Below are 27,705 nucleotides of genomic sequence, written 5' to 3' on the forward strand. Positions count from 1 at the left end.
TGTCAATACTGACGCCTCCATCTGATGTGTTCCAGAGTCTTCATTATGAGAGATGTTTTTTTGTTTAGCGAAGCTGAGTCACTTGATAATTAATGTGTGTTGTAGCTTTTGATAACATCTCAGCGGATTGACTTTCATGTCTGTGTGTATCATGCAATTGCATAAGGCGTTTTTTTGGCTGCTGCATGTATAACACAGTACACTGTAAAAAATTGCTGTTAAAAAACGGTCAGATTCTACGATAAAATAATGTTTTTTCACTAAAACAGTAATATTCTGTTAAAAACAGTGCTTTCTGGGTAACATTTTTGTTTTCGAGAAAGTAACCAACTGCAGAAAACTGTGAGCTAACAGAGTTCAGATTCGATGTTTTGAAGTCTGTGTTTGAAATCACGCTTTGTGTCCTTGTTCACTATTTCATACACTAGTTAACTAATATAGTTCACCTGACAGTTTTAATGAACACTAATGAGTGAATTCAGACACTGATGAACACCTGCTGCTAATAATTACAATTACTGAAGAAAATAAACAAGAAACACAAACAGTGACTTGAGTTACAACATTAAATAAAATAAAATAAAATAAAACACCTTCAGTCTCAGCAGAGGATCATTAAACAACTCCACAAACAACAGCAGACACACTTATTACTGACTGATTTGACGTCCATACAATTCTCATTGAGATCCAACAGAAATTAAGGTGTTTTTTGTGTCACCGTAATGGAGTGAGGGGCTGATTTAGTTGGGTTCTTCACCCTTGAACTCATTTAAGAAGACTTTCCAACTGCTGTAATACAGAGTTTACAAAACGTTTTTACTATAGCAATAAAGTTGGGAAATCAATAAATAGAGAAGTCTATTTATCTGAAATTAGTTCTGATAAATGTTTTGGTATAAATCTGGATGAAGAGCCTCATGCAATAGATTTTATGCTTAGTTGCAGGTATTAATTTAATGAGAAGTGGAAACAGAAAAGATACCTCTGAAATTACTTAACAGTTAAGAAATAACATACAAAAACAGTTCAGTTATGACAAATACACACCCAGACCTCATGAATCTGACCTTGTATCTCAACAATGGTAACATCTCAAATGTTTCATGCTGCAATGCATGCTGGGAGTGGCACTGTACAAATATCCCAGCATGCATTGCGGTATAAATAAATGTTGTATAATGGTCTAACGGTTTTCTTTATTTGTGTTTGATTCTGCTGTTGTTTATGTTTAGACTTTCAGTTGCCTGTTTGTGAGTTAAACTGTTAATTTTGTTAAATTTATTGTCACCATTATTGAGGTTCATATTATGATTATTGATGTCTCTTTGAGTGCGATTTACACCATAGAGCAGTGTTATTATCCGAGATATTCTTAAAAACTTCCAGAAATCATTGCAATATATATACATATAATGTAAAACAATAGATTTAACATTGAATAGGAGCAGTACATTTTATAATACTAAATGAGAACAGACTCTGCCATTTAATAGCAACATGAACATCACCAGATCTTATTTAGGTTTTTGGCTGGCTTGCCTCAACAAAGGAGCTTTTTAAACAAAGTTCTTAACAATTGCAGCAGCCAAGATAAATAAATGTTAAAAATGACAGGGCTAAGAGCCCAACTAAAGCAAACTCTGTTCCCCATGATGGTGACGTAAAACTTTAACTTTTTCTCAAGAAGAACTTTAGTAGATGTTATACAAAAATACATGTATTAAGTAATAAGCGTAGCTGGTGATGATGTTTGTAGAGTTGTTTAATCATCTGCTGATCATTTAAATGATTTAATCATTTGTTGTTCTTCAGGTTATTTCATTATAAAGCTGTGACTAAAGTTTTGTATGTTCTGTTCTTGTTTTTTCCCTTCAGTATTTCTTCATTTGTTCATTGTTAATCCTCAATTATCATTTAATTAGTCAGTTAATTAATGAATTTACTTCAGCTTTGCTCCATGTTTCTTGAACACTCAGTAGTGTGGACACTTCAATTAAAACTGAAGTATAGGCTCTGGGGTTTAAAGGGTTAAAGGTGTGAGAGGTAAAAACGCAGTGTAAAAATGTATTTTAACAGTAATATACTGTTAATTTACACAACGGAAGTAGACTGTAAAAAAACAGTATATTGCTGGCAACCACAGCTGCCAGTAGATTACTGTTAAATCAAGGAAAAACAGTATTTTACTGTAAAACCTGAAGCTAATTTCTTCTGTGTGTCACCGTTGTGGAGGAGAGTAGAGCTAGTGTATGAGTTAAAGATGAACAATGAACTGCTGATGTTATTCTGCATGTTTCTCTATTTAAAGATAGCGGCTGTTTAGTGGCTGATGCAGTCAGAATCTCTCTGGTGATTCCAGATTTACATGTATGTGTGCTGTTGTAAAAAATAAGACATTAGAGTTAAACCGAACTTTTCTAATTAACTAAAATAAGTTATCATTATAAGTATGCTTCTAAGCATATATAGCACATTACTTCATAAACTCATTCAGCAGTTGACCAAGTTGAGGCAGTTGCTTTCAGTGAGCAAAATGAGTTCACTTGAGTATTGTGTAAATCAATGTAGTCCATGTATTTTTACAGCAACATACTGTAAAATAACAGTACATTGCTGGCAACTGCAGCTGCCAGTATTTTACTGTTTTTTAACGGGACAATTTTTAACAGTGTATATCTACTAATCCCATGGGCGTCACTTGAGTTTGAAAAGCAGAAAGGACGGTGGGAGTTTGGAACGTCATGAAATGGTACAGTAGATGCTCAGAGCATGAATATAAATTAAGTTACACACAAATGATTTAACATGATCTTTTGCCATTTTGATCAAGGGGTTGTTTTCAGGAAGATTGCCATATGTTTATACAAATTTACATATCATGACAGTTTTCAAGATAGTGGCTTCATCTGAATCTCCCCCTATACCCTCATCCACTATTTCATATATTATTCTACTCTATTGACTCTTCTAAAGCATAGCTATACCTTCATTTGTTTGTAGATATTTAAGAAACATGCTAAGTGAACGTGAACATGAAAAACTATGCTGAATTCAGATATTCTCCTTTGAAAATGTTTGTTCTCTTCTCAAAATTGTCTATCTTTGTTTTGGTCTTTGTAACTCTGTCTACTGCCAGTTTACCCAAATATATTTCAGCACCCGAGTGGCCTTGATGGAAAAACACATAAGATGCAGACTGAGAGTTATAAAAATCCACATTAGGTAGTTTCTTACAAATTAGCATAGCAGCACATTTTAAGACTCGACCATCAAGTAGGGTCACTTCGTTAGTGACGTCAATCAGGCAACCTGCGCTGTTGGAGGAAGTGTCAGGTAAAAAAAAAACCTACAATATTTTTAAATTTAGACTGCAATACCTAGTTCAATCCTACATAATTAACCTTTAAAGAAGTAAATTAAAATGAAAATTTTATTTTTGCTTTGCTTATTAATAAATCCCTGAGAAAGATTTAATTGTAAACTTCTTGTCCTTGATCAACTTTGGTCACAAATTCTTTCATTACAAACATAGTTTTTTGATTTGGTGTTTCCCAAATCCATTGTTTACCAAATCCATCAGTTTAAGCACTCTTCATATTGACAATTGCGCTCCCTATCGTTGTGCACTTTGAAATCATTTATGCCATTTTGGATGCAGTCGTGGATCATGATGAAATCTGTCGGTAACCTATGGAAAGCAGAATCTATGTTGCGTCTTCAAAGCTTGTGAAAGCAAACACAGAGAGGTTACATTATTTATTTAAAAATGTATACATACTGTATTAAGCCTATATGCTAGAACATTTCTGCAGTGGTTTGAATTTGAACAAAAAACAAAAACAAAAAAAAAAGTAAAAAAAAAAACTATAGACTAATTAAAAATTTTACAGTATATTTAGGAGGATGTTGTTTTTTATTTCCTAATAAATAGCCTACTTTAAATCAAAACTATTAGTGTGGTGACTTATATATGAGATTTAAATATGTGCTAGCTTTCTGAAAGTGATTTAATGTTTTAGAATAGAATATGGAATATTCTGAATAGTATTTGTTAAGGAAACATAGGCCATATCTGTGCCTTTACAAGCAGAGTCGAGAAACCAAATGTAATTGGTTGACAACAACGAATATATAAACACAACTTTTGGGTTGACAAAACTAATCCAACCCAGTCAGGCTTTGTTGGGACCTTAAAGCTGATCATGAACTATCTTTGTTAATTCAAGCTTTGATCTTTGAGTTCTTGTAGTGAACATCATTAACAAACAGCCAATGATATATCTTAGTTGGTATTGACTTTTCATGAGAGTGAACGTGATTAACCAGAAAGATGACAACTAACAAAAACTATTTATTTGTGCAGCTGAAAGTTTAGTATTTTTTAAAACGTTATAAAAAGTGTGTTTAGAATTGCTACATCTGCAGATACTTAGACATGCTGTGCATCATTATATCAATATAGCAATTTTTTTGAGGACTATTACTGAGGGGTAGGTTTAGGGTTGGGGTATGGGTAGACATTAACAAATCACAATTTTATAAGTAATTTTAAATAATACTTGCTAACTTTCAGCCATAGCTGTATCCCTTCTAGCTATGTGTTCACCTCTGCTTTTGTTCTTTCTCATGTGTCCTGGTTAGTGTCACCCAGGTCACCTGTACCTTGATCTTTCACTTGGTTTTTGAGTCTGTACCAGGGGCGTTAGACATAAAGCTCTACTAGGGCACAGCTCCCCCTCCAAAAAAATTATATATAATTATAAATAAATAACAGTATTATTGCTATTATGCATTTATTATTCTAAATAAATAACAGAAATTAATTCTAAATGTGGGGAGGCAGTGGTGCAGTAGGTAGTGCTGTCGCCTCACAGCAAGAAGGTCGCTGAGTGGCTGGTTCGAACCTCAGCTCAGCTGGCGTTTCTGTGTGGAGTTTGCATGTTCTCCCTGCCTTCGCGTGGGTTTCCTCCGGGTGCTCTGGTTTCCCCCACAGTCCAAAGACATGCGGTACAGGTGAATTGGGTAGGCTAAATTGTCCATAGTGTAAGAGTGTGTGTGTGGATGTTTCCCAGGGATGGGTTGCGGCTGGGAGGGCATTCGCTGCGTAAAAACTTGCTGGATGAGTTGGCGGTTCATTCCGCTGTGGTGACCTTGGATTAATAAAGGGACTAACCCGACAAGAAAATGAATGAATTCTAAATGTAAGTGGGAAACAGTTTAAAGACACAACTGCAGTGATGCTAAGATGATTTAAGAAATCTTTTGCATGAATATTATTAGAATGAAATTCCATAGACCGCTAAAAATGAGCGCCACAGCTATGTTTTCGGCATGAATGTTCACAACCAGGACAATCAGTTCACAACACCGGGAGCAGAGCAGAGTGTCAGCGTCAAGCAGGAGCGATGCGTGAGGTGCGAATATGGTTTCTTTCTGTGCACATGCTCAGTTTTTACTGGGGCACTTGCCTCAGCAAATGGGATCAAGCAACCCCCTAATCGGTACCCTGAGTATCTTGTTCTGTCTCATCTAGTCTTCCCAAGCCAATAGAAGTTTTCTACTTTTATTTGTTATATACTGTTAGAATTACCTTGGTCTGAGAAGAACTTCTATTAGATTATTTCTTGCAAAGACATTTTTAATAAATCTTCTTTAATTTTTTAACGAGCTTTGAGTGTTTTTAATACCATGTTTTGTTTGGCTTCAATATTATACCCATATGGATCAATGGTTAATTTCTCAAGCAATAATATAATATAATATAATATAATATAATATAATATAATATAATATAATATAATATAATATAATATAATATAATATAATATAAAATAATGGCAAAACAGCATAAATAATTAAGCAAAACAAATGTCAAAAAACAGGAGAAGTGAACAAGACTCAGCAAAGTATGTTTGTGTGTGTGTGTGTGTGTGTGTGTGCGTGCTGTTTATGTGGTCCATCTGATTAGTCCATCATGAGCTTCCAGGTGTGTGTGTGTGTGTGTGTGTGTGAGATCAGGGGAATCAGGAACTGGTGTGGCTGAGATGTATGGTGGGAGTCATAGTTCATTTAAGTGGCATATGTGTTGTTCTCCAGCTATCTGAACAGGCTAGATCACTGGTAATTGTAATATATTGTAACAATAATATACGTACTTGCACTATCACAATTGTAAAATTTTATTATAGCCATTAATAAGACAGAACAGAAAATTATCTAATAAAATAAAAACGATCAAAACCTCCTGCAGGATTTTCACTTCATTTATTTACATTGGTTCAGGAACATTTGGTAAATATGTTTGACATTTAAACATGTATTTGAAAAAAGACCTTTTGAAGAGACAATCTCTGACTGTTAAATTCTGCATTGTTTTTGTCAAAAAGAAACAGATTCACCAGATTTATAAACCTTAATAACACAACTCTTTTCAACATTTCATTGCTGTCATTTTCATATTTGTTTTAAAAAAATAAGTGAACAATAACAATGACAACCATAAATTAATGGAAAACTGTTGTTGTATTAGAAAACGATGTTAAGTGAAGCTGTTATTCCTGAAAGATTTAACATAGGATGCATTTTTTGGAATAAAAATAAAAACCTATAGTAATCCAATGTAAGGAGGCTGGGCTGTGGGAAATATGAATGAACTAAACAGTAGAAGGGATTGTAGCAGCTAATTGGAAACCTGAGTCAATATTATGGTTGTGAAGTATCACTTTATCATTTGCTCTCACTCTCATCTTTTCATCTTCTCATGTTTCTTATTGCATTTAAGAGTGAAAGCCCTTGTTGACAGTGAGATTGAAATTAGCCCGGGTGCAGTCAATTCCCCATTCAATAGATTTCAGACACCTCCACTGAGAGCTCTTCTGTGCTCTATTATCACCCAGAATCACAATGAACTCCACCTCTTATGAGTTAGTGAGATGTTAATTGAACACTAGATAGACCAATTTAGCATTTCTGGTGTAGTGGGGGAAGAAATGTTCATTTTAAAATTTCAGATGCATTAATTCAGTTTGCACCCCTTTGGAACTTGATATCTGCAAAGAGTAAATAAACGGGCCAGCAGCATGTGCTTAACATGAAGTAATTTCTCAAGAGGATGGTTTACACAGAAATTAGTTCCCTTAAGTGCAGGTGAAAAATGGGCTATGAGTGCCTGTCTGCTGCTTCAGATTTCAGACAGAGATTTTCTGAAGGAGTTACTGTATGTTGGTATAGAAATGAATCCTTCTTTTTGAGCTTCAATATTTGCTTAGAGTTAAATTGTAATTTGTAAGCACACTTTTCATAATAAAAAAGCGATTCTGGATGACAAAAACATTTATAAGTCTTTTAATTTCATTATATCACCACAAAGCTGAATAAATCAGGTAATATGAATAGGATGACAGTGTTTTGCAAGATAAAACTATGAAATCTGGAATCTGAAGGTTCAAAAACATGTACAGTGAGAAAATCTTATTTAATTAAAGCTGTCAAAGCAAATTTAGTTTTTAGAAATGCATATTGCATTTAAAAATTAATTTTTTTATGTATTTACAGTAGAAAAAACTCTAGGTCTGAGCATTTAACAGCCATGTTTAATTTTGAAATACTGTATATTTTTAATAAAGCGATTGCAGTGATTCAGCTGTGTGTGTTTGAATAGTGATTTTATCTGTAGTTTGATAATTATTCCTTTAACTGCCTGCTCTATCAAACGGATTGCAATATTTTGACTGTTATAAATAATGACAGATAGTCATTTAAATAATGACTGTTTTAAATAGTGGTTTACACACACAGCAGTGTTGGTTTACATAAAAAAAAAAAAAACATAATACTGTTACTTTACTAACACTTGATTTTGGTTTTATTGTAAAAATAAAAGAAAAGAAAAGAAAAGAAAAGAAAAGAAAAGAAAAGAAAAGAAAAGAAAGGAAAAGAAAAGAAAAGAAAACATTAAATAAGAATCTGAAAATTTTTATGGAAAACTTGAAAAAAGTATTCAAAAATGTTTTATTTTGATAATTTCATTTTTAAATAAATTGATCTTACACTTCATTTTTTTCACTTTCATAGTATATGTATTAATTCTGGTGCTATTACTATAAACTGAAATATCAATCATTTGGTATAGGTTAATATTTGAGAAATTATGAGATGTGTTGAAAAAAAAATGCATTGAGTGGGTTAACTGGTGACATCTGCAGTACAGTTGGTAAGTGTACTATGAGGAACACTGCCAACAGAGTTGAGGGTCCAAATGCAGGTTTTTTTGGAGAATGATCAAGCAAGCAATAGTCAAAACAGGGACAAACAGATGCATGCAGGGAATCCAGAATTGTGGTCAATAAACAGGCGATTGTACAGTATAGGCAGCAAGGAATTAAAACGAGAGAACAAGGCAAAGAGTCAAAACCGGGCTTGGCTAGACAATGAAAACCACAGTGTAATGTCACAAACAGTATAACAAAACTTAGCAAAGTCTGTGTTTATATGTGATATAAATAGTCCAACTAATCAGTTCATGAGCAGATCTCAGCCGTGAGTGCGTTTGTTTAATCAACAGAAAACAGGTACAGGTGTGTGTGTGTGTGTGTGTGTGTGTGTGTGTGCGTGTGTGTGTGTGCGTGTGTGTGTGTGTGTGTGTGTGTGTGTGTGTGTGTGTGTGTGTGTGTGTGTGTGTGTGTGTGTGTGTGAGTGATGCATGACAGGATTTGTAGATCTTTATGGTGGCAGAATTGTAGTTTGTGTGAAAGTAAAGGTTCTCCAGCAATCTATGAGGGTTAGATCGCTGGTGATCATGACAGCAGGTTACAGAGTTTATAGTCTGTTAAAAACTTCATTGTCAATTCATTAAATAATGCATTAGCAAATACTGGAGTTAACTTTAGGATTAGCAAACATTTTTTTTTTCTCAAATGTCAGTATGTGATAATTAGTGCAGTAATAAAAAAAATGTAACCTCACTGTCACCAAAGAAAATGTGTCTAGGTAAGAGCTGTTTATGTGTTTCTTTTAATAGTAAAATAACTAATATTAATTCTTAATTTTATATAATAAAAAAAAACTGCCATGTAATATTTCCTGATCTAACAGCAGATTCAGCAAGACTTGTGGAATAATTTCAGTGCAGATGTTATTTAAATGTAGTTCATCATATTTTTAAGCAAAACAAGCTTAGCTTCTTTCAGTTTTGTAAACAGCGCAGAAGCATTAAGCTTTATGTCGTGTTAATCGTCATACAGTGAGTTTTAGATTATGCAAATTCCATTCACATTTGCGTAAAAACTCTCCATCCTGCTCATTGTTTAGTGGATGTCTCATCTTCCTGAAGGCCATTTGTGTTTAATAAGACAAGATAAGTGGTTTGTGCAAACCATCAACATGTAATTAAGGGGAATAATAAACCACAAAATTTTTCGGCTTTTAAGTGTTTACACGATATACACAATTAAGCTACTTTCCTCCAAGTTAGCGAATTTGGTTCGACAAAATCACATTAGTGAGCTTAGCAGCTCACCATGTGTTTCTTGAAAATTGAATAAGCTTTTTTTTCTGAGACTGTATTGCAAACAAAGCTGGTGGATGAGCAGAATACAGTATGTAAATTAATTTACTGTCTCAACACAGCTCAAACTTTCTGTCCTTTTTTTTTATTTTTTGAGGTCTGAGCTGTTAGCATCTTGAATGTTCAGCATACCGCTAGCATCCAACAACAATCAAGTGTTTTTAATATTTCCTTGATACTGCCAAATTTATTCTGTTATTGAATAACAGGCAGGCTTTCATCCTGTAAACAGATATGTTTACAAATTCTTCTTTCTAAAAAGGCATGCTAAAAATTTGTTGTGAAATTTATTTTTAAAAACTCTGGAATTGCATTTTAATGTAGACAGACCAAAAGGTTTTAAAATTAAGACATGAAGACATGAATTTGATAACATAAATATATGATTGGGTTTATGGTTTATGATTGGGTTTTCTGGATTACTGGGTATGTTTTCCTGATTCATCAAGCCCCAATTATCAAATGTTCTTTTTTTATTTATGTGATGTACACATACGCATAATATTGTACATAAACAAAGCATATCTATGTATTATTTATTTTAAAATGCCACAATAGCCCCTTTTACCCATACACACTTTTCTGAAAAATTGCTAGTAAATTATTGTTAAGGCATAATGTGTGAACAGGTCTTAAAAAAATAAAACAGAAAACTATTCAGGCTATTCCCAGCTAGCAAAATTCATGTTGCTCAAATCCGGCCCACACCAGATACTTACATCCGGCCCACATGTCGCATGGAATGATGGCACTTAGGCGGTCCACTCATGTTTGCTAGATCTGGGCCACAATTAAGTCATAGCAATATCACATATCAGCCAGAATTCAACCAAGTGAATCAGAACTGACCCTATTCTGGGCTACAGTTTGCTTTTATCCCAGATCCAGCCCACACCAAACACTTACATCTGGACCACATACTGAATAGAATGATGGCTCTAGGGCTGTCTGCTCCTATTTGTCACATCTGGGCCACAAATACGCAAAAGCAATACCACATTTCAGCCAGAATTCAACAAAATTACCCTGAACTGACCCTTTTCTGGGCCACAATTTGCTTTTATTGTAGCCCAGATCTGGCCTACACCTTACACTTGCTGGGTGTGGCAAAGTACAAAAACCCCAGTATGCTTTGCAGTATGAATACATTCTATAGCTTATGGATGCTCCAGTTTTCATTATTTGCTCTTGATTCCGCTGTTTATGTTGACATTGTTGATTTTGTCACTTTTAATATCCTGTTTGTGATGTTTATGAGTGTTGTTCATTTTGTTAATTGTCACCGTTGTTGAAGTCCACACGCTGATTATTGATGTCTCTGTGAGCAGAAGTTGAATCATAGAATTTGTTTAGCTTATAAACCATCATAATTCCTTGGCATATGCAAGCATGTTATTACGGTTATTTTAATAATGGCTTAAACATTGGTTAACATCAGTGAATTATATTATTACATCACAGGTTGTGCCTCACTTAACAACAAAGTTACAGCAGCCCAAAAGCAAACTTATATTAAGAGATTCAGGGCTTTGAGCCCAACTAAAGCAAAGACTTTTTTCCATGATGGTGACTTTAGTTTATATGGTCCACATACGTTTTAAGATAACTGGGCCACGTTTGCCTAATCTTTTCTGGGCTGCTTTAGGCTCACAGCCACATTAGCCAGGGTTAACTGTGTCAAAGATTTACCAAAAGTGGCCCACGTTTGTTTTAGGATAACTGGACCACATTTGCCATATCTTCTTTGGGCTACTCTAGGCTCAAATTCACCTTAGCCATAGCTTTCTGTGTTGAATATTTGTCAAAAGTGGCCCACATATGTTTTAAGATAACTAGGCCACATCTGCCATATCTTCTCTGGGCCACTATAGGCTAATGACTGCATTAGCCAGACTTTACTGTGCTGATTATTTGCCAAAAGTGGCCCATATATGTTTTAAAATAACTGAGCCACATTTGCCATATTTTTTCTGGGCCACATTAGGCTCACAGCCGCAATACCCAGAGCTTACTGTGCCAAATATTTGCCAACATTGGCCCACATATGTTTTAAGATAACTAGGCTACATTTGCACTTGCATGTGTGAGCCACTTTAGATTTAGACCCAGATTACCCTTAAATGACTGTGCCACAATTTTGCCAACTGTGACCCACATTTGTTTTCATCATTTGCGCCAAATGTATGATTTTCCACATGGGCCATATTAGGCTCACAGTCAGATTACATTTTGCCAGAAGTGCCAAATATTTACCTTAAATGGCTCATATATGAATTTGAGTCTTTGCCATTGTACAGGTGGGCCACTTCAAGCTCACATTAATTTTGTCTGGGCCGAAGTAATACTACCAGTGACGCGTAACTGCCTAAAGTGGCCCACATTCGTATGCTATCTGGGTTATTAGACTATTATCTTTCAATTTCTAAAGATGTTTGGTGACTAAAATATTATTTTAATAAATATTTCTATTTAATAAATCTGTTTTGTTTAAATGCACCCCAATACATAGCCTATGTTTACTGAGAAATAGATTCAAATATAAAATTTCAAAATGGGGTGTATTCTGAGCACTGTACTAGCAAAACATAATAGTTGGGTTTTGGTAGAGTGTCTTTGCCACTTATAGTTATTTTTGAACATAAATGAGTTAATCGCATCAGACATGCAGTGCTTAGGTGAGTGGAATGTTTATTTTACCTTATCTTAGTTAAACAGCCACTTGCTTTCAAATATTTTGGGGGAAGTTGATGAATTTATATGTTGTAAATCCAGCAGTACCAATCTCTTCATTGCAGTCCAAACTAACATGATGGTGCCCATCACCAGTCATACATCATATAAAATGATCATTATTAAGCTGTTTAAATGACAAAATACATGTTTTTACACATATGATAATGAGAATATAAGTCACATGATAAGCATGAAGTATTTGAATCCTAAAATCTTAAATAGCGATGAGTTCCAAATTCAGATAACGTGAAAGGTTGAAAACAGAAAATATCCAAAAAATCTGAATCATACACATCTTCTAAGCGTCAATTTAAAGGTATAGTTCACCTCTAAATGAAAACTCATTTTTTACTCATCCTCAAGTAATTTCAGACCTTTATGAGTATCTTTATTCGGTTGAACACTAAGGAAGCTATTTTGAAAAAAAAAGCTAAAAACTGTAACCATTGACTCCTCTAGTAAAAAACAAAAAAAAAGCAAATACTATGGAAATCAGTGGTTAAATATTTTTCAAAATATTTTCTTATGTGTTTAACAGAACAAATAAAGTCTAGCTTGTTTGTTACAAGTAAAAGGTGAGTAAATTGTGACAGAATCTCCTTTTAAAACCCAAAAGTAGTTTTTGGATGATATTTTAGCTAATGCTCTTGTAACAAATTGATATTCCAGATGAAAACACATACATCAAATAGACATCTACGTACATATGCTATAAGATCATGGGCACGGATCTAAAATGCTGTGTAAAACGAAAATGCACTAGTGTGAATGTAGTGTTAGGATTGACTAGCAGTGTAATTGTGTTCTTCTCCTCCTCACCTTTAGACGGCAGCGGTCCTCTGAGGCCAGTTTTCACCAAACAGCCTGGAAGTATTGTATTCCCTCTCCATCTTAATGAGCCCAGCCGGGAGGTCACCTTCAGCTGTGAAGCGCAGGGACGTCCGCCCCCGTCCTACAGGTGAGATCCCAGTGTACACGGGTTTTGGAATAAAAAAATCCAAGACAAGCTTTAATTGAGCTCTTTTTTCTGTCATTGGCAACAAGGAATAGACAATCCATACTTGATTAGTCTATTCAATCTAAGCTTGAACTGAGTTGAGACCTTGGAAGTTTTTTTTTTTTTTTACTGAGTGCCGAGCACATGTTGGGTATTTCTAACATGACAGGGACTCTTTTTTTCAGACTGCCAAGGACACATTAATTTATCAAAGAGAGGAGCTCTCCATTGCCGCTATTACCGAGACCTTTATATTGTCGCCGCAGTCCTTGATTTGACTCATCTTGAGTCAAAAGCAGTCTGAACTAGTCTCAGCTGGTTTGGTCTTTCTGTTTTATTTATTTATTTATTTAGAGTGTGGACCCATGCTGAGTCTAATTGGATTTAATTTCTCTTTGCAAAGCTATTTTCTTCAGCCACTTCTCTTGGCTGTTCTCTTTCTTTGACTCCCTATTGTTCTTTGGATTAAGTCTTGATCTTTCTGTTTTAAGTGAATTTCATTTTATTTTAATTGCACTGTTGATGTATAAAACATTAAATGCAATCTCATTTAAGTTTCTACAGTCAGAGAGTATTTAGCCTGTAACAGTTGTGTCACTAAGATGTTTCTTTTATTATTCAGCAAGGATTTATTCAGTTGAAAACAAATTACGTTGTTTTCTCTTTTTTTTGTCATAATCAACACATTATTAAACAGTACAACTGTTTTCAACATTGACAATAATAAGACATATATTTTGAGCAGCAGCACAAATGATATATAGATAAAGACGTGATAACACACATACATTGCAGACACCGGCTACTTTATTAGGTACATGTCCAACTGCTCGTTAACACAAATGTGTAATTAGCCAATCACATGGCAGCAACTCAATGCATTTAGGCATGTAGATATGATCAAGAAGATCTGCTGCAGTTAAAATCAAACATCAGAATGGGGAAGAAAGGTGATTTAAGTGAGTTTGAACATGGCATGTTGGTGCCAGACAGGCAGGTCTGAGTATTTCAGAAACTGCTGATTTACTGGGATTTTTGTGCACAAACATCTCAAGGGTTTACATAGAATGTTCTGAAAAAGAGAAAATATCCATGGAGCGGCAGTTCAGTGGGTGCTAATGCCTTGTTGATGCCAGAGGTCAGAGGAGAATGGCCAGACTGGTTCGAGTTGATAGAAAGGTACCAGTAACTTAATAAATACTCAGAACAACCGAGAAAAGCAGAATAGCATTTCTGAACGCACAACACATCCAACCTTGAGGCGGATGGACTACAGCAGCAGAGGACCACACCAGGTGCCACTCCTGTCAGTTAAGAACAGGAAACTGAGGCTACAATTGGCACAGGCTCATCAAAATTGGACAACAGAAGATTAGAAAAACGTTGCCTGGTCTGATGAGTCTCGATTTCTGCTGCAACATTCGGATGGTAGGGTCAGAATTTGGCATCAACAACATGAAAGCTTGGATTCATGCCTTGAATCAATGGTTTAGACTGCTGGTGGTGGTGTAATGGTGTGAAGGATACTTTCTTGGCACACTTTGGGCCTATTAGCACCAGTTGAGCATTGTGTCAACGCCACAGCCTTCCTGAGTATTATTGCTGACCATGTTCATCCCTTTATGACCATATACCCATCTTCTAAAGACTACTTTCAGAATCATCTCAGACTGGTTTCTGGAACATGAAAATGAGTTTACTGTACTCAAATGGCCTCCGCAGTCACCAGAACTCAATCCAATAGAGCACATTTGGGATATGATGAAGCAGGAGATTCGCATCATGGATGTGCAACAACTGCGTAATGCCATGTCAATATGGACCAAAATCTCTGAGAATATTTCCAGTACCTTGTTGAATCTATGCCATGGAGGATTTAGGCAATTCTGAATGCAGAATGGGGGTCCAGAATATGTTTTTAAAGGTCCTGTGAAGAGCATTTGATTGGTCAAGATTTGATGATAACCTGAGGTATGAGGTAACTTGGAACAAAACTTTGCTCCATGTAGGCGGAAGTGACAAACTACTTCCTTTATATGTTTATATCAGTTTTATATCTTGTCAATGCAAATTTTGTCACTATTTTGGAGCACACTAGCTTAAAGATATCTTAAAATTAGCAATACTGATACTAACAAATAAAAACTTTATTTTAATTTCATGGGACCTTTAAAATGTTTTAAATAGTTATTGTTTGGATAACAGAAAATTATTGTATTAACCAGAGGTTTTCCAGATCAAATGGATAATGTGGATAAAATGACAATTTAGTATGATGTTAACATGTATTAGCACATCAATATCATTGTTAGCATTTTAGCACATTACATACCTGTTACTAGCATTTTAGCAAATTGCCACTGTAGCAAGATTCATAATATTCCTTTTCGTGACATTTGTAGAATGCTGTAGCACATTTTTTGTATATTTAAACAAATTAAAAATATCATTTTTTTTACATGTTTTGAAACATGCCATTGCTGCTAGTATATTTTAACAAGTTGCTAGCATGTTTAAGGACTTGTTGTAGCTGTAGCTTTTTTAGCCTACATTTAGGTTATTTTAGCAAATTAGTAGCATACTGTAGATTGCTACTATGTTTTAAATTAAATGTTTAAAATTAAACTTTATAATATATCACATTAGTAATTGTTTTTATTGTGATGTTGATCAAATAAATGCTGCCTTATATATCAAAATGCCTACTCCAAACATTTGTATATAAATCTCTATATTATTATGTGGCCACATCAAAAACGTTTTTACAAGTGCATTTCAAAGGAAAATTCACTAGTTTAAAGCTCTTACGCCTGTCTACAGTACATAAAAAAATAATAATCAAAGTGCACACGTTGAAATGCTTGACACTTTAATTTTGCCCTTGGACCATGTACTTCTGTTCAGCGGATAAATAATACATTGTAACATTTTCTCAGCATTTGGATGAAGATGAATGAAAAATGCACTGTTTGGGCTTTTACTCTCCATTAGAGATTGAAAAACATACTCAATGTATTTAAAATATAATATATTTAGATAATTCATATTCAGAGAGTTTCTTTTTAAGATATGCAAAGGAATCTATTCCTTTAAATATATATTCAAAAGAGTTTATATATTTTCTCTGTTTACGTGGGTTTCCTCCTGGTGCTCCGCTTTTTTCCCCACAGTCCAAAGACAATTGGTATCATTGAATTGGGTAAGCTAAATTTTCCATAGTGTATGTGTGTGAATGAGAGTGAAAGGGTGTTTCCCAGTGATGGGTTGCTGCTGAAAGGGCACCAGCTGCATAAAACATTTGCTGGAAAAGTTAACGGTTCATTCCGCTGTGATGACCCCAGATTAATCAAAGGGACTAAGCCAAAACGAAAATGAATGAATGAAAATTTGGACACCATTTTTGTTCAAATGTAAATAAAACGTCAGACATCACAGTGATGCCTTCCACAGTGATGCCTCTTGTACATCATCTTATCTTTTGGGAGACAAATGTGCCATTTCCTGTCAATAAATATCTTGCAGGGTAAATAATAGTCAGAATTTGCCAGGATAATGAATAATTTTTGGCTTGACTGTACGTCATTGAATCTGAGTGACAGACAGACAGAGCAAATAGTGGACTGTTCATGCAAATACATCTCACTCAAGTCTTATGCATTATCCTGTGAGGCACGATGCAGATTTCTATCAATATGGAAAGGTCGAAGATGTTACCTTTAGTTTGTTGGAGTAAAATGTGACTTTGTGAGGGTGTCTTCAGGTTTTTATTTGTATAATTTTGATCTCCATTGTAGATATACTCAGAAAGGAAATTGACATGGATCACATCTTTGTCCACATTTACCTTAGATGGAAACAGTTGTGCCCTTCTCCATTTTCTCTGACTCGTCAATTAAATGACCTTAATTTGCTCTATTATTCGCAGAGTAGACTCATTTGTTTCCATTTGTATGCCATATTGACAGAGGGGTCTGTTTTTTTTCAGTGATTACGATTTAATAATGAGGAAAAGTAGTGATTATGTTACTTGAATCTATTGATTCATTTTGTGGTGACGTAAAGGCGAGGCTTTTGCAGCCTCTGAACTCATGTGCGTCTCTGGGGTTTTGTGGTCTCTGATGTGCTAAGGTTGACTGGACCAGGACATCGATCTGTTAGAAAAGAGCTTCTGCTTTAAAGCCTCTGTGCCTTTTTCATGCAGCACCTATTTACTATTTGATTAAATAAAGTTTGTGGCATCAATTAGATTTTGTTTATTTGTAAAGTTGCAAAACTTAAACAACAACAAGAAAACAGCTCACATCTGGGATGACTTAAGATTAACGTTATAAACATATTACAGTTTCTCTCAATTGCTTTAGCTCAATTCTTGATAGAAATTTGTATTTTTCTAAACAATTTTAGATCTCTGAACAATTAGCTTATTCTCTTAGAGTGGCATTTCTTATTGATTTTGTAAATGTGAAGTGTAATGAAGTGAAGATGAAGTGTAAATGCTTTGGCACATGTGTGCAAACAGTAGGTAAAAATGTTGTTTGTAGTTTGGACAAAAATATTTGCATATGGCTTGTTGATCAAAACTGATAAGTTGAATTTCATTTAAATTGTCAAACTCTTTTCAACTTCTCAATCATTTTTGATTGTGTAAGCCATCACCCTCAAAACAGTATATGAATTCTTTATTAAGTAGTAGTAATAGTGGTATTTAGTTAATTATTTATTATTTACTTATTTATTTTGATTCACTTTGATCCAGTGTTGACTACTGTACTGTATGTGTATATTGCCCACAGCACAGTCGCTACTTTTTTCTGAGAAAGGAGAACGTCCACAATCCTAAACTGCAGCAACGTGCTTGTGGAGAAGCAATTGGAAGAAGTGTAATCTCTGACCTGACCTACAAGAATGACAGGATGTCTAGCAAGATTTGTTTTTTTCATAGATGTTTATTTTGTAGTATTTATTTGAAATAATTTAAATTTACAATGTAATTGGGCAAGTAAGATTACATTCTACTTGTAATACATTTTTACAAATACAAATGTACTATATAAATACAAATGTTCAGTTTTTTCTATGTACTATTGACTCTTCTAAACAAATGTCAGATTTTTTTCAGGCTTGACTGTCATGGTGAAAAAAAAAACTAGTAATTTTGAGCAATGTGGCTCACATAATGATCAATACATTTTATGTATTGCGCAGAGCGCACAATGCAGGGCGCAAACGCTTTCAGGGCGTGTCAGAACGCATTTTTGCTAATTTAAGGACGGGAAAATCTGCTTTGCGCTATGGCGCATGGTCTAAAAGGGTTGAGTTTATTTTCTTAATGAGTTACAGTATAGGTGGGTTTTGAGATTAAACTAATTAGAGCCTCATCTCCCATTCCCTTTAAGAGCCAGCTGCGTCGCGCCATAAGCGCATTTTGACGTAAATTAAGTTCACTTTCGCTTTTGCTCTCGTGGATAGGGAAACCTTTACGCACAGACATAAATTAGCCTATAAATAATTAATTTCGTTTGTTAAGCGCAAAGATTTGTTTTTCAGTTCTAAAATTCAGTTCTAATTTCTAGCAAACGAATAAATGAACAATAATAACCAAGTGTGGTCAAAATACTGAGCTTTTCCAAATACACCTGCCATGCCCCATATGGTCTAAAATTTGACAGGTGGACAAATCTAAGCTTGTTTTTAATAAAACAAATATAAATATGGATATAATAAATAATACAGCTAATAATAATAACATTATACAAAAGCAAATTGAATGAACTGAAAAAGCCTCCCGAGATGAAGAAAGTAAGGCAGTGGTTTTTAAATCTTCATGTAGGCTAGAAATTGATATGTTTTGTAATATTTTAATCATTTATACATATAAATAATCCTTAAGATATTATATATTTTTCATATGTAAAGATATTTGCGTATTGCTCTGCATCTTGTTTGTAGTGTGTAAGCCAGGCGCACTTTGCGCCAGACAATAGACCGACTTTGTTCTGGTCAAAAGATCAGACTATTTACAGTTTCTCAAAATAGCAATGCGCCAAAACACGCCTGCTTTTTTTGACCAGAACGCCTATGGGCGCACATTTGAGCGCAAATGCATTTGCTATTTAAACAGCGTGGCGCAACACCTCAAAATGACCCTTGCGCCAAGCTAAAAGTAGCAAAAGAGTATTGCGCCGCGCCTTGCGCCACATTGCGCCGGGTGTATGATAGGGCCCTTTGTCTCAGTTGCTTTGATGCATTTCTTCCAACAGTATTTACATTTGCACAACAGTTAATGTATTTCTCAAAACAATTAGTTATTTGTGCACATCATAGTAGCAGTTTCTTAATCCTTTCAACAAATTGCAAATGCTTCTAGACATCAGCATCAATTGCTTTCCCACAACTCTCTGCTTTTATATAACGTTATCATTTGCTTATGTCATCTCAGTCAAATTTAAAAAAACAAACTTGTGAATGCTGAATAGTCATTCCATATAAAACTAATAGTCCTCATATCATTACTTGAGTCATTACATATAAAAAGGTTGAACTAGTTGTCAAAATTTTATTTTTAAAAAAATCCTGAAAATGTCTTCTAAATTGAACAATTTCATGAATGATTTACAGACCTATGTATATTGTAGGTTCAGTTCCGATATGTACTGCAATATTGTTTATAGTTGTGCACAGCTCAACTCAAAGGGAGTTTATGTTTGGTGTTTATAAAAGTTTTTTATTCTTTTGCACAATGCTGATAATAAATTAGATTTGCGAAGTGCAAATGCAGTAAAATGTGAAACATACATATTCAGTGTCTTGTACTAAGATAACTCACCAAATACAGTGATGTCTAATTTTTCTGTAGTTTTCAAATGACTGTGCAAATAGTATATAGTGCTGTCTTTAGCATTTTTTAGGAAGTGTCACAACATTTTTTTATTTTTTTTCACTGGATAAAATGTACAGAGTAAACTGTAATAATCAAAATATGACAAAGCCATATGACTATCTTGTTTATAGACAATGGTGTCAGGACTTTTTATGTCAGGACACCTTCATTGACTGAAATACTTGCTTTTGAGGAATGAACTATCCATATTGATCAAGTGACAAGTTTTTGCAGGTTATCAACTATCACCAATTTGTTTGTTTAAAATAACAGAGCAAATAAATTGTTTACAACCACTTGGAGCATACTACACCATTTCTATCCTAAAAGTAGTTCATTCTTGTTATAACTTTGAGATAAAAATCAGGATTTAATTTACTTTCAAAATTTATTTCATATGTTTTTTTTTTTATTTCATTTTAATTTAAGATTTCTGTTCCACTTTATTTCAGTCAACTATAGCAAACTCAGGAATTGTTAGCAGATTAAGTTTTTTTTTTCATAATTCAGTTTAGTGTTTTACCTCAAAGTTTTCTCAGATTTCATATTTTACAGCTGACAATTCTGAGAAGAAATGTCTTTAAGTTTGATTCATAATTTCACTGTTGCAAAACTACAATTCAGAATTATGAAATAAAAATTGCAGATGCATTTTAATATAGTTTATCCTGTGCCAAGCTTTCAAAATAACCTGTATACTGTATTATGAATAACTATGAAGTAAACCTGGCTATGTTATGCTTAGAAAGAGGGAAAAAAAATATTTTCTACTTTTCCAAACTCTCCATTCACTAACATCCCCCTGTGTGTTTTACAGGTGGAAAATGAATGACAGCTTCATTTCTCCTCAGCCTGGTTCTCGATACAGCATCTCCGGAGGAAACCTTCGAATCAGCCAGCTCAATAAAGAAGAGGATGCTGGTATTTACCAATGTCTGGCCTCCAACTCTTTCGGGACTATTCTCAGCAGAGAAGCTAGTCTTCACATTGCTTGTGAGTCATTGCTAAAAGCATTTCTCTTCCAAAAAACTCAAGCTCTTGAAGGTTTAGTAGACTCAGTTCTGTGGCCAGAAATATTTTGAAAGTTGTCTTCTCATCATCTCAGGTGGCTCAGTAGGTTGGTAAGTTCTGTATGTGCTCTGAAACTAGTCATATAGTAATACAAAAAGTATTTATGCTGAAGTTAAAGGTAAAAAAAAAGACACACAGTTCATCTAACTTTTTCATTCAACATGGTGTAAATTCTGATGGTTGGAAGATTGTACTGTATGACCACAAACATCAAGAGGGGCTGCACAATATTCGCGAAATTTTTTTCCCGACAATATATAATGCACCAGATTTTGTCTTGTTTTAAGAAAAAATATGCCAAAATTAGGTGAGTTTTTCCCTAAAACAAGTAAAATAATCTGCCATTGGGGTTAGCTAAACAATCTTATGTCAAAAGGAAAAACAAGATTAATTTGCTTACCCCATTGGCAGATTATTGTGCTTGCTTGTTTTAAGGAAAAACTCACTTAATTTTGGCATTTCATTTTTTAAAACAATACTATGTTTTGCTTGTCTAGATAATGTTTCTTGATTTGAGAATTTTTAGATATTTGGACTAGAAACCAGACAGAAAATCTAAGTAAGAAAAGCATTTTTTGCAGTGCATTCACTTTTTAGAGTCAGTTGTGTTGCGCCATGGCACATTAACTGTTTACATAGTCGACTTTGTAAGTAGAAAAACTGAGAGAGAAAACAGTTAAGCAAACCATCTGCAGCGCAAAGATAGAGAACAAGCCTCCTCCATTCAGCCTCTTTACTTTACCTTTAGTCTTTACACGTTCACCTTTGTAGATAAGGAACCGGTGTTGTACATATCCCACTGAAGACATCTATCAGCCCATATATTTATTTTGTTTGTTAAGTGCAAAAATTAGTTTTAAAGCTATTTTTTAAATTCAGTTCTAATTTCCAGCAAACGAATAAAGTTATATCCAAACACACGTCCTATCCCCCATATGATCCATAACCCAACAGGTAGACAAATATAAGCTTGTTTTTATTAAAACAAATATAAATATGCAAATAATTAATAATACTAATAATACAAATAACATTATACAACTGGAAATTGTCATGAATAAACTGAAAAAGCCCCTCGACATGAAGAAGGCGTGGAGGTAGTGGTTTTTATATAAGTGTTTCCTGTAGTGTTTTTTTTTTTTTTTTTTTTTGTTAAGCTGTGGTGGCAGGCCCTTTACACAGATCTTCCAACTACCTATGGCATTATTTCAGTGACAGATGTAGTGACGGTGTATTACAAGTCGAGATTGCATTCATGTAATACAAGCATGCAAATCTCTTAGCTTGAGCACCAATTTCCTCTATTCCTGCACAAAACTTCTTGCATACCCCCTCAAATATGCTTAAGTGGGCTCTCAAATAAACGTTGCTAAAGTGCGATTTAGCGCTTTTATGTATCGCGTATGTCTCCAACATTTATTAGATTTGCTAGAAATATTTATGAAGATCTCCAATAGACCTGCAGAATGGCATTGATGCATCCTTAAGTAAAGTGAAATGGCCATAAACTACAGCAAGATAAAGTCATTGTATGGAGAACGATCGAGGTTACTTCTGTAACCCTTCGTTCCCTGAGGAGGGGAACGGAAGTGCTATAGGTGGATTTGATATAGAAAATCCACGTATGGGAGGATTCAGTTCAGAAGCCGCTTGTCTGAAAGAGTAACGAACGGGCCAATGAATTGGCAGCGTAAGCTTGCGCAGGTGTGCTTCATTGCCAATTATCCCAGCATATAAGCACACCTTTAAGCTGAAGAGACTTTTAACAGCTAAGGGACAGTCATTATGGCGATGAAATATAGCACTTCCGTTCCCCTCCTCGGGGAACGAAGGGTTACTTCTGTAACCTCGAACGTTCCCCTTCGGTTGGGGAACTCCAGTGCTATAGGTGGATTTGATCTAGAAAATCCACGTATGGGAGACTATGGAAAACGCCATAATGACTGCACCTTACCAACGCCTCCGATGAGAGGGCAGTCAAGCAAGCGTGACGTACCCAAATCATGGAAGGCGCGGTCCTTCAACGTGCCCTTGGCCCTAACTTATCCCCACTTCAAAGGAAGTTTTACGGAATAGGTATATTTTTTTGGGAATCGCTAGCGTCTAGATAATTCTAGGAAATACGACAGTATGTTGGGAAGCAAGCAATCCCGGTAAGGAGGACGCTGCGGAGACCATCCGCACCCAGTGGGGGAGACAAATGGAAAACATATGGACTAGCCTAAGAGGGGGATTGCGCATAAAAAGGTGGTTAGCGGATAGGGAAGGCACGGGTCCACCCAAGAGGGGGGACTGAACCGTGGCGGAAAAGACATATGGTATCACCTGTTGGGGATTGCACATAGCCTGTACCTATACCCAAAACGCGGGCTGACCAGCGGGCAGATCTACAAATTAGTGGGCCAGCAAGTGACTCCTCCGCTGAGTCAGTGTTGGGGGCCACGGAGGAATCTGCAGGGCTCACTGAACAGGGAACTTACTGACAGACAGGGAGTTGCACATCTCTCCGTGTTAGGAAAAAAAGGCACCGCAAGCGTGTTACAACACCCCACCGAGTTGTTTCCTCAATCACCAAGGGTTACCTAATACCCTTGAGGTAGGCGCGAACTGGACACAGTAAGGAAAGGGCTGGGTCTGCCTCCTCCGGGCGCAGCGCTTGCAGGGTTACTACCTGGTCTCTAAAGGGAGTGGTAGGAACCTTGGGCACATAACCCAGGCGGGGTCTCAGGATAACGTGAGAAAAATCCGGCCCAAATTCCAGGCACTAGTCACTGACCGAAAATGCCTCCAGGTCCCCGACCCTCTTAATGGAGGCCAACGCGACCAGCAGAGCTGTCTTCAAGGACAGAAATCTTAAGGATACTGAATCGAGTGGCTCGAAGGGATCTGAACGCAGGCTCGTGAGGACGAGGGCAAGATCCCAAGAGGGCATGAGAGGGGGGCGAGCTGGATTAATTCGCCTAGCACCTCTGAGGAACCGGATGATGAGGTTGTGCTTTCCCATGGTGCCGCCAGCTACCGCGTTGAAAAGTGGAGATGGCGGCCACGTAAACCTTGAGAGTGGAGGGCGACAGCCTACTCTCCAGCTTCTCTTGAAGGAAAGAGAGCACAACACTGATCTGGCAGGTTCGGGGGTCTTCTCAGCGAGAGACACACCATTCAGTGAATAGACTCCACTTCAGGGCGTAGGCGTGCCTCGTGGAGGGGGCTCTAGCCTGAGTGATGGTATCAACCACCGTAGACGGTAGGCTACCTAAGTCTCCCTCGCGTCTAGGGACCACACGTGGAGGTTCCAGAGACCGGGGCGAGGGTGCCAGATGGTGCCCTGTCCCTGAGAGAGTAGGTCATCTCTCAAAGGGGTCCGCCAGGGGAGGGCCGTCGCGAGGAGGGAGAGCTCTGATATCCAGGTCCGGTTGGGCCAGAGGGGCGCAACTAGCAGAACCTGCTCCTCGTCCTCCCTGACCTTGCACAATAGCTGCGCGAGCAGGCTCACTAGGGGAAACGCATACTTGCGTGTGCCCCGAGGCCAGCTGTGGGCCAGTGCATCCGTGCCGAGAGAGCCCTCGGTCAGGGAAAAGAACAACTGGCAATAAGCGTTCTCTGGAAAAGCAAACAGATCGATCTGGGCCTCCCCGAATTGCGCCCATATCAGCTGGACAGACTCGGGGTGGAGTCTCCATTCTCCAGAATGAATTGCTGTCGTGAGAGCGCATCGGCTGCACGGTTGAGCTTGCCTGGAATGTGAATGGCGTGCAGCGATTTCAGCTGTGGATGACTCCAGAGGAGCAGACGGCGGGCGTGCTGAGACATGTGGCGAGAGCACATACCCCCCAAGCGGTTGATATACGCTGCCGCCGCCCTACTGTCCGTCCTGACCAGCACGTGTTGCTGCTCCAACACCGGAAAATATCGGTGGAGAACGAGGAACACTGCCAACTGCTCTAGGCGATTGATATGTCAATGCCGCTGGGTACCTTTCCAAAGACCCGCAGCTGCATGCCCGTGACACACGGCTCCCCAGCCCGTGTTGGAAGCATCTGTTGAGACAACTACATGACTGGACGCCTGTCCCAGAGGCACACCGGCCTGCAGGAACGAGGGGTCATTCCAAGGGCTGAGGGTGCAGCGACACAGCGCAGTAACAGAGACTCGGTGTGTGCTCGCATGCCATGTGTGTCTTGGGACTCGATCTAGAAGCCAGTGCTGAAGTGGTCTCATATGGAGCACTCCGAGCGGCGTGACAGCCGCAGCGGATGCCATATGCCCCAGGACCCTCTGAAAGTATTTCAGTGGGACCACTATTTTGCTGTCGAGCTCCCTCAGACAGTTCAGCAACAGGCGAGCGCGCTTTCCGGAGAGGCGCGCTACCATGGTGACCGATTCCAGCTCCATCCCAAAAAAAGAGATCCTCTGCACAGGGGCGAGTTTGCTCTTTTCTCGGTTGACCTGCAATCTCAACAGGCGAAGGTGCCGGAGCACCTTGTCTCTGTGCATAGTCAATTGCTCCCGCGAGTGGGCTAAAATCAGCCAGTCGTCGAGATAATTGAGTATGCGGATGCATTGAGTATGCGGATGCTAAGGCACCCTCCGCGAGTTTGGTGAAGACCCGCGGAGACAGAGAGAGCCTGAAGGGGAGGACCTTGTATTGCCACGCTCGACCTTCGAGCGCAAACCGCAGAAACTGGCGGTTCACTTACTGCTTAATACGTTTTGATACCATTTATAAACTTTTATAAGCATTTCTAAGCTGAATCTTTTGAATGAGAAGCTGTATTGTAGCTGTGGCGAGAATTCTTTTTTTGGTGTGGCGCCCCGCCATGGAAGAATGAATGTAGCGGAAACCATGTATATTTATGTAGATAGTTTCTCAAAATAGCAACACACCAACAATACAGACGTTAACACATTTTTTCAAGACAGGAACACCCATGAGTCCACAAAGATGCAGAAACAGATTTACTATTTAAAAAACATGGCACAAAACAGGAAAATTAGGGTTGCATTGGCTGAAAATAGCAACAAATTACCCCAAACAGGTCTTGCGCCTTACTAGGCCAGGTGTATGATAGAGTGATGTCACAAAAGATTAGCCTTTTTAAAACTGCTGAACAATTGAACTTTTTAATATGAAAATATTTTGTTCCACTGGTATTCATTCTGGTTACTGCAATTGTGTTATAATGATCCACAACTAATGAGATCTTAGCTGTGTTGCTAAAACTGTGTCATGGCCCTCATACTTGCTTTGTTTTCTCGCTGTGATGTGAGCTGAATCTCTGCTGGCAAGGTAAACTCAGTCTTCTCTGTGGGATGATTAGCAGGCTCATCTGCAGCACTGAGGCCATGTGATGGATGTGAGTCTGACTTCAGAAGCTGTTTCCTGCTGTCAAACTCAGTGTGATCTTTAAACCCGCTCAGGCTTCAGTGAAATGAAGGTGGCACGCATGCAGGTCCTTAAGCTTTATGTGTTATCTGTGTTTTCTCTCAATTACCTGGACCTAACCTGCTGTGGTGTACAAATTCATCGCTTTCTTATTGTCCTGTGTCTGTAAAGCAGCATAGGATGATCTTGCTTTGTCTTATGTTTCAATTTTGTAAATTTTAGAAATTTAGTTTCTGCACAATACTGTTAAAAAAACAAGTTATCCTCAAATGAACATATAAACAATATATAATGTTTAATTAGAAATGCATTAAGGGAGCAGTGGCTTTCAGAACTTGTCCATAAAAAATATGGGCACAATATGCTTGGATTATTGTACAAATTGTACATTGTATTATGTGAAATAATGCTAATGTTGTGCTCTGATTTGACATGAAATAATCATAACCATCATAATAATTCAAGTTATACAGTAGAAACTATATAAAGACTCATTTCTAAATGGTCTGTTCAAAAAGCTTGATCAATGTTTGTAGTTGCGTAGTGTCATACACAGGTAAAATCCATCAGAGTAAAACATATTACTAAAATAATGTAATAAACAATAACTGAATTACAAAATGTTACATAAAATACCCTAAGTTTCCAGTACAAAAGGCAATAAATTATAATAAATACATCACAATATCCATGTTTGTCTCCATATATGACTAAGGTCCAATCCCAATTTTATTTTTGCACCCTTACCCCTTCCCCTTTCCCGTAGCCCTTAAAACCGAGTGTGATGGGAAAGGGCTTCAAATTGTACCCCTAAGAACCGGAACAGCACTACAGCACCGGCACACATCATCAGATGTCATCAAGATTGCTCTTGCTTCTTATGAGATCAGACAATCACGACTGCTGTAGTTATTACAGTTGTGTTTTTTTTTTTTTGGTATTTATCTTCAAGAAATCACTGAAGGCATATATTATGTTATCATAACAATATAATGTGGCAATAAGTAACTATACTGTGCATTTACACAGTGGCCATATTAATCTACTGTATGCACACACACCAAAAGTAACAT

The 27,705-nt window shown here is 36.9% G+C and overlaps 1 protein-coding gene across 4 annotated transcripts in view; it reads left to right on the forward strand.

Moving 5' to 3' along the window:
- The window catches only part of cntn3a.1 (contactin 3a, tandem duplicate 1), a 193,245-nt gene that overhangs the window by 34,240 nt on the left and 131,300 nt on the right, over nucleotides 1-27,705 (forward strand). For all 4 annotated transcript variants that reach the window (XR_012399020.1, XR_012399021.1, XM_692822.10 and 1 more), the window contains exons 3-4: nucleotides 13,127-13,259; nucleotides 20,996-21,171. Coding sequence is in view for 2 of the 4 variants with exons in the window: in XM_692822.10 (XP_697914.4) it covers nucleotides 13,127-13,259; nucleotides 20,996-21,171 (309 nt within the window). In the remaining 2 variants the exon portion in view is untranslated. The remainder of the gene's footprint in view (nucleotides 1-13,126; nucleotides 13,260-20,995; nucleotides 21,172-27,705) is intronic.

This window comes from Danio rerio, chromosome 23, assembly GCF_049306965.1.
Source record: "Danio rerio strain Tuebingen ecotype United States chromosome 23, GRCz12tu, whole genome shotgun sequence".
Classification (NCBI taxonomy): domain Eukaryota; kingdom Metazoa; phylum Chordata; class Actinopteri; order Cypriniformes; family Danionidae; genus Danio; species Danio rerio.